General features: G+C 41.9%; 1 protein-coding gene across 2 annotated transcripts in view; it reads left to right on the top strand.

Annotated features, from left to right (window-relative positions):
* The window catches only part of GOLGA3 (golgin A3), a 46546-nt gene extending 39716 nt beyond the window's left edge, over nucleotides 1-6830 (top strand). For both annotated transcript variants that reach the window (XM_023739287.1, XM_023739286.1), the window contains exons 23-24: nucleotides 258-421; nucleotides 1044-6830. In XM_023739287.1, the coding sequence (XP_023595055.1) occupies nucleotides 258-421; nucleotides 1044-1248 (369 nt within the window). In that variant the 3' untranslated portion in view covers nucleotides 1249-6830. The remainder of the gene's footprint in view (nucleotides 1-257; nucleotides 422-1043) is intronic.
* Nucleotides 6831-8357: the final 1527 nt, after the last annotated feature.

The following is an 8357-nucleotide window of genomic DNA, read 5'->3' as shown; positions in this document are numbered from 1 at the left end:
TGATGAACGATGAGCAGTATGTTGGAAATGCAGTAATTGATTCACTCACTGACATCTCCTAACTGTTGATGCACAGTGAGCAGTACCTACCCCCTCTCTCCTGTGAGGACCTGCCATCAAGGTGGGGGAGACTCAGTGAGACCCCTTGTGTTGTGATAGAAGAGACAGGTAGAGGGTGGTTGGAGAAGGCCTCACAGAGAAGGGGACAGTGGCTTCAGGCCTCTGAATGGAAAAACTAATGATGTGCTTTTATACAGAGGAAGGAGCTGAAGGGTGAGGCCAGCTCCTCCAACCCTGTGACACCAGTTAAGATTCCTGACTGCCCGGTCCCCGCCTCGCTGCTGGAGGAGTTGCTCAGACCCCCGCCCGCTGTGAGCAAGGAGCCCCTGAAGAACTTGAACAGTTGTCTCCAGCAACTGAAGTACGTGCCTTGTGTTCCCTTTTGTTTAGTCTTTACAAATAAAGTTTCATGTTGAACTCAGAGCTTGAGCAGGTCTCCATTTAGAAGTGGTTACTTTTACACAGACATGGCATGCAAGTCCATGTTAAATCAGCCCTGAGGTGGAGGCACCCATCCTGGGCAGTGGGGCTGGTGCTTGAGGGGTCCTCTATGGGGAGATAACGGAGCATCTCGTCTGACCCTGTGAGTGAAGTCGTGTGTGACACAGGCCTGAAGTGGGGCTTCCCACAGCAGTGACTTGGTCAGTCGGACCCTCCATCTTATCTCTCCTTCCTCCCCAGTGTCACTCCCCCATTCCAGACGGAAGCACACGCCTGCCCAAGCCACACAGGCTGTTTAGTCTCATGCACAGCACAGACAACAACGCCGGGAGAGCCTCTTAAACTCGAGACCTTGGTTGATTTTCCTGTTGGTCCCTGAAGGCACCACAAATTCTAGGGAGCTAGCTGCCATCCAGTTGGAGCTGGCTGCAGATGAACCTGTGGATAACTGACTCAGCCTCTTTTCAGGAAGCCGTGGGCATCTCTGCCTGGCTCTCATCTGATGTAGTGTTCTCGCTTTGCCTGTTCTGTCTCCTCCCTAGGCAAGAGATGGACAGCCTACAGCGCCAGATGGAAGAGCACACTATCACCGTGCACGAGTCACTGTCCTCGTGGACTCAGGTCGAAGACCGCCTTGGGGACCTGGCCAGCCCCAGCCCTGCTCCCGCTGGAGATCGTACCAACCCCAGGAGTGACACAGAGAAACACAACCCGAGCAGTGCACCCACGGAAGTATTGGAACAGTGACCTCCGCAAATCCTCTCACCTTCCAAGTTGTTTGTAACTATGTAAAGGAAGATTCTTTTATCAATATTATTTATTTGATTGTGTGCTCTATGTTTTTCTAAGAGATGAAATTTTAGGTTTAGCTTATGCCTTTAACAAGCAGAATAACAGGATGAGAGCCAAGGTTGAAAGTGAGTCGTTTGCAGATCACAGTTAGCTTTTTCCCAGAAATGACCAAATTTTAAAAACCTAGTTTAAATTTAAGTGAGAAATTTCTCAGTGTGTCCGGAGGGTGATTTGCAGAAGGCCATATCTCATGAGTGATGGTAGATGCCGCTCTCTGGGGGTCACACGTCCCTTTGGGTTGCACCTGGATGGGTGCTGCGAGGCCTCACTTTCCTGTTTGATTCCACAAGAGCTTTACTTTCCTGCAGGAATGAAACTTTATTTTGCACTTTTGGTTTTTTATTTTACTTTATTTGAAAATAGCCATCCCACCATAGAATGTATATATAAATACAGAAAATCATTATCTAATCTCTAAAAAATATATGCTTATATTATTTGAGAATGACCTGAATTGTCTTTTTATTCATTGCCTTTTGAGAATTTGCTGTCAGGAAATAATGTACATGTAGGATTTAGGTGTGTCAGTCAGAAGAATATATTTTAAGAAATACAATTATTTTATTTACTGTATCTTCTCAAACCAAATATTCTTGCACAAAAAGGGTTCTTTGTTCTAGTTTCAGTTTATTTTTTAGTGTCTTTTCCTTCACTGTTGTTTCTTTTCAAAAGTACAGGAGCCCTGCATGATCTCTATCACACCTTGGCCAACCCACCAGTGAGGAGCAGGGTTGGGATCCTTCCTTAGACCTGACAGCCACCAGGAGGCACCCAGGGATGCAGTGGTTCTCGCAAGCTGCCCTGACATCTGAGGAGAACGGAGACAAGAAAGGCCAACATAGGAGAGAAAGGAAAGCAGAGAAGGAGGAGGAGAAAAGGGTGTGGCCAGGGGCTCCTGTAGGTACTCACGTTTTACTCGATCCTCCCCCATTTGCAGATTGCTGGGCGAGGTACCAAGGCTTTTTATCCTCACACTTCTGCACCCAAAGTCAAAGTGTTTACTAGGGGTTTTAAGAACTCCTCTATCGGATGGTAGTCAGTCAGAGAAACTGAGTGCTGAGTTGCTTACACCCTGATCAAAAGGGTTAGAAGTCCCTTTAGCGGCGTTGATGTCAATAAGAGATAGGTCAACACTAGGTAGATAAGCAATGTGGTCTCCTGAGGCATCTCATTAATAGAATGCCTTATTTTAAAATCAGTCACCCTAAGTACATGAAATTTTATTTGTATACATTTTTCCCACTTAAAGCATTTGAACACTGTAGAAACTGTTGTGAGACTTGAGGTTTGTAAAGTTTTTCCCTCTAGTTTGCTAAGAAAATCTAAGATAATATTTATTGTTATAAATTAGAGAAGCAAGAGAATGGGTCCATGTGGCTCCTATGCAGATCGACTGGTCTGAAAATGAAGTTTTGAAGTGTTACTGATCAGTCCAGACTTGCTTATGTTGATATATTACCATGTCTATTTTGTGGAGAAAACAGTATGGTATTTTTAAGCTGTTTGTGTTCTCTTGTAATATGTTGTTAGAAGCTTAATTGACAAGGTTAAGTAGCATTAATCACAAAGATGTTTAGTATTTAAAAAAAATTCCCTAGCAAGTATTGGAATTTCTAAAATATATCATTTGTACAGGGTTAATCTCGAAATAATACTTGAAAACTTCACTATAAATATATCCTACTCTTTATCTTAAGTTAGAAATCGTTTTTGTACCATTAGAGAAGAAAAATGGTAATGTCCATTCTTATTTATTTTGGCTGTATTATCCTTTGTTTTAATTTTAAAACTAAGAAATAACATTTAGACTTATTCTACAGCAGAGCTGCTTTCTCGTACTTGCTGATAGAAGGTCTTCAAGTGAGTAATGTTCATTGTGTGCTTTTTTCGTAGGAAAGGATAAAACTATTTCTGAACATTTTCATCAACTAAAAGCAAATCTGTTCCTCATTCCTTCTTTCCTTCATCTAGTTACCCGCCGTGTGCACACGTGCACGAGTGTGTGTGTGTGTGTGTGTGTGTGTGTGGCCACACGTGGACACCCTTAGAAACGGCACCACCTCTGTTTTCTGTCATCGTTGTGTGCCAGTTTCACTGTACGTTCTCGTCTTTTGGTTCAGCGAGTACCCAGCCTTTGTCTTGGGTCTGAACTCTCTGATCACTGCCATGAGGCACTGGGCTGTTCCTGCCCACTGTATGTTAGTATTTTGTGTTTGTTCCTCCTATTTTATTGTATAGCCTGGGGTTCCAGATTGAGGCCTCTTGGGTTAAAGCTGACACTGCCTTTAGGCTTCCTTCAGAAGTCACCTTAAAAAGAAAATTGATTTTTAATTTGCCTGTTGTTGACTTGTTGTGGAGCCCAGGTGGCGCAATGGTTAAAAGCTCAGCTGCTAATCAAAAGGTCAACAGTTTGAATCCACCAGCTGCTCCTTGGAAACCCTGTGGGGCAGTTCTACTCTGTCCTGTAGGGTGACTAAGAGTCGGAATCGACTCAACAGCAGCGGGTTTGGTTTTCTGGTTTTGACTTGTTGTGGAACTCTCCTGGCACTTCTGCCTCCCAGAGCTAGATTCTTTAATCAGTAAAGTTTGAAATACTGTTCTTGTTGTGGGCAGAAACAGGGAATTATGGAATATACTAATGGAAAACAACAATCAAATCTGAATTATTACTTTATAAATAAACAGGTTCACTACTGCATCATATTTGTGCATGTTAAATGTATGCACACTGGATATGATGTTTTTATCGTAAGTAATGTTGGCTTGGACACGTCATGATGTCACTTGGTTTTCTTAATTCCCCCCAAAGTTCATTGCAACGTGGTTATTGTTGATTTTCCCACAGTACGTGTCATATAGATGCCGTGGATCTTATAGATTCAACATTCGTTCCACCCTTTGGAAGATGTGACAGGCCATGTTTTTAATAGGATGTGAAACTGACTCTTAACTCTGATCGGTACAGATTGGGGTCCAGGTAATGCAACCGGCCCCGCTCAGAAGGAGATCCTGTGGTGCAGGTAAAATTCTGACACTGCATTAGGAAGCTTTTCATGATTCTCGCCATTCTTTCTGTTTAAAAACTTACCTTTTCTTGGTAGAGTGATATTGCAGAAGCCATGGTCTGCAGTTGTCATGACATATATTCCTAGTTCCATGAGTTTTTGTTTTAATAAAAATTAAATGCCTCATGTAAAGATTTCTAGGGATGAAAGTGACCAGTGTATTTGAAAAAGAAATGTCCTGGGGCCTTCCTTTAAAGGATGTCTGTGGCATGAGTAATGCTGGGATGTGGAGACATTTGGGCCTTTTACAAACAAGTTTATTGACTGGAAATGCCAAGCAAGTCTCATCATATGTGGTCTTGGGTTATGATACGATCCTTGAAGAATAATGTTTTAGAGAGGCTCTAGGAGATCCAGTGGTTTTGAGTCATTAATTCATTTCTGTTAAAAATTTACTCATAAAAGGGAGTCCTCAGGTTGGGACTTTTCTAGGAAAAATGTGGCACCGTGTACAATTGTGACTTTCAAAAGCATGTTGATTTTCTAAAAATTTAAGTGTGCTTGGGAATTCCTTAAATTTTGTGCAATAAACTATTTTTGGTAAAGATTTTCATATTTCATTGTGGGCTTCATTTTAATACTTAAGTATATTTTGTCATATTTGGGAGTGATTTTTTTTTATCTCATTTTGTTAGATACTCCATTCAGATGCCTTGTTGTAAAAGAGAATTTTACTGTTCTGCCAAAGTTTCATCCGGGTTGTGAAATCTTTTTATAGTTGCTTTTGACTAAAGTAGAAGAGTGGCAGCAATTTGCCATATTTCTTCCCTATCTAGCCCACACTTCACTTGTTGACATATGCAAGTACAAAAGGAGGGAAGAGTTTATAGGAACAACAATGTACTTCTGAGGGAACCAAGAGTAAAGGATGACGGCTGCTCTTCAGGGCTATCAGCTTGTGCCCGTGACTCCTCCTACACTAGAGTCTCAGTGTCCTGTCACCGTCACTTGTTGGCAGCAGTTGATCGCAGATTCTCAGATCTTGATTTTGTGACTCCCCAATTCCTCCTGTCTTTTTTATCCACGCTTTATTTTTGAGCAGAAGAGTTAGCAAGGTGTAGAGAGTTCTTAGTTAAATGTTATCATTAATGACGAGCATGGTAAAAAATGTATAGAAAAAGAGAAATAAATGGGTGATCACAGAATTTGATTCTTTGGCCCCTGTAACTCCACTTTATTAGGTTCTATAATCAAGGGTCAGATGATACATGTGGCTCTTAGCCACTGTGCCACTAGAGCCCCAATACATGTACTACACGGATCTAAACAAAAATTCCCTGACCACCTTCTGTTGTGGCCTTAACTTTCTGAAATATTGAGGATGTAATCCTTCTTGTCTATAATAACTGTTAAGGGGGCTTACACGTATCTGAACTTTTTCCTTTTGCCTGTAAAATTGCATAAACATTTGCAGGCATCGAACTAACTAGTTGATGAATTTACTTTCTAAGCTGAATCCACTTATCAAATAGATGTTCTGTGCTATACCCTCTTATAAAGTTGTATAGTGGGTGTGGCGAGAGTGATTTTGGCATAAATTTATGGGTACCAACTTCCTGGCTTAGAGTGGTGGCAAGCATTGGCAGGAATGTGAATGAAAAGTAGGACCCAGGAGTGCAGACCAGCTGACTAATCATGGATGGGAGGCACAGTGTTTAAAAATCACCAGGTCACTCAGAAATCTCATACCTTTTGCAGCATCAGGAAGCAGGTTATATAGGAAATACGAAAGAGGACTGTGTACACCTCTGCCATCTAGTTTGGTGGATAAACATGCTATTTGTCAGAAGAGTCCCCAGCTTCTCCTAGATGAGAAGAATTCTCAGTAACCAGTAATTTCTAAAATCAGAAGCATTTATTGGGATTCTTTCTGCTTGCCTTTATGCATGTTTTCATTTGACAATGAATACTACAGATTCTAGTAAAAAGTATACTTTGATAAAGGCATTTTTCCTGGAAACAATAGCAGATATTAAACTGTTGCTGAGCTGTCTCTACAGTTCTTTGTGGTGCCCTTGCTCACATGTCTGTGAGGCATAATTAAGCACTAGTGGGGGCCCTGGGCTTTAAAGTCAGTGTGGGTACCCGGCGACCTTCGGGCAGGCCGTGGGCATTTCTAAACCCAGCCTCCAGCTCTACATTAGAGCTGTAATTGTAGCTCCTGGAGGTTATGAAGACTGAGATTATGTATGTGAGTCACTCAGTGTGGCACTCCAGGCAGAGGCACTCCAAGTACTGATGATACCAGAAACATCTTTCCACAAGAGCAGTTCCATCAGGGCCCCAGTTGCTGTATATGCATCATAGCAGTATCTTGTGGGTAGGGGTGGGCAACTCAATGAAGCACCTCTAGAGATTCTGATATATTCAGCCCGCCTTCACCTTGGTTTGGGAAGCACTGAAGTAAATGATTGTGGGCTTTTTTTTTTTTTTTTTCCCCAGAAAACAATCTGGTTCAGGCTTCACTTTTACAGTAAAATATTTTTATGAGTATCATGTCTAAATACCCTAAAAATGGCAGAACTCCACAAGGGAACATTACCAGGCTTTTAAAGCATCGCAGATGATTCATTTGTGTGAAAATCCCTCCTGAGCTTTAAATGTGCATTTCGAAATACTTAATGGAAATGTCAAAGTGCATTTTCCCAATCCTTAACCTTTTTATGCCCAGTGGTGCATCCAGCGACTATGAACTTCTTCAGCTTTTGGGGCTTACTGGGAAGCCGCTGTACCACTGACAGTGCGTGCTACCACAAGGCAGAGACCTTTATGACTGTTTGAAACTGAAGAAACAGGTGTGTGCCACAAATTACTGTTTTTACAGGGTATTGTATGAAGTGTCTGAATTTTTGGTGGGAAAAATAGAAATTTTGAACATGTTTATTTGTCACACATATGTACCCAATAGACCCAGGTGGGAACTCTGAGGTATGATTAGTAGTACTTCATATGTACCACTAAACACTCAAGGTAGGCTTGTGGGAGGGGGCAAGAAAAAAAATTCATTCTACTTACCAAAAATTCAGACACAGTGATTCAGCATGCTTCCATTAATGAAAATACATGGTATCAACAAAAAATTCAAAGCAGAAAATAACTGGGTCACCAAAGGGTTAAAGTTCAATGTATTGGAAGCTAACTGCCTCTTCTTCATCCAGAAAACAAATCCCTTTGACTTCTGATTTCTGTGTTTGTGTTAGTGATACTACCACTCTGGTTTCTTAACGTAAAGGCTGCCATCTTTGACTCTGCCTTCATCTTGTCTCTGTTATCCAGCCAACTCCATGGCCACAGTTCCTTCAGAGTGTTTCTGCACTTCATGCCCCCTCACTTCTTTGGGTCAGCTTAGAATCTAGCTTAGTTATGGAAACAGCCCTGTAATGAGTCTCCTGGTCTTCAGAATCTTCTTCCTCCCATTCCTATTTGAAGAACATGTTTGATCATGTCATTCTAGTGCTTAAAACCTTCAATGACTCACTGGTCCTTGCATGATCAGGTTCAGTACACACAGCTTGGCTTTCACATCTTCTACAATCTAGCCCAAATTAATCTTTTCACCTTATTTCTTAGTTAAGTAAACAAACATTTATTGAGCTTTGTGGTAGTCATTAGTGCTCTTCCATCAGATATTCCTAATTCTCTGCCTCCCCTGGAAAATGGTAGGATGTGTCTTCCTGGCCTCTTATGCTTGTGGGGATGCATATGGCTAACTCTAGCACATGAGATGGGAGCAGACATGGTATGTGTTGCTTTTAGGCTAGAGCAATGAACGGCCACTGCAAGACCTCCCTCCAGAGCTCTCTTTGCCTCAACCATGGCTAGCAACATTTTAAGGTGGTGGTACTCCATCAACATGAGTCCCTGAGTGTGGACAATGTGGATCAGCTGACCCATAATGGACATGAAGTTTGGACAAGAAGTAAACCTTGTTCTTTCAAG

Source organism: Trichechus manatus, unplaced genomic scaffold (genome assembly GCF_000243295.1).
Source record: "Trichechus manatus latirostris isolate Lorelei unplaced genomic scaffold, TriManLat1.0 scaffold00131, whole genome shotgun sequence".
Classification (NCBI taxonomy): domain Eukaryota; kingdom Metazoa; phylum Chordata; class Mammalia; order Sirenia; family Trichechidae; genus Trichechus; species Trichechus manatus.
Note: the sequence above shows the minus strand (reverse complement) of the source record. Positions and strands in the feature narration are given on the sequence as shown.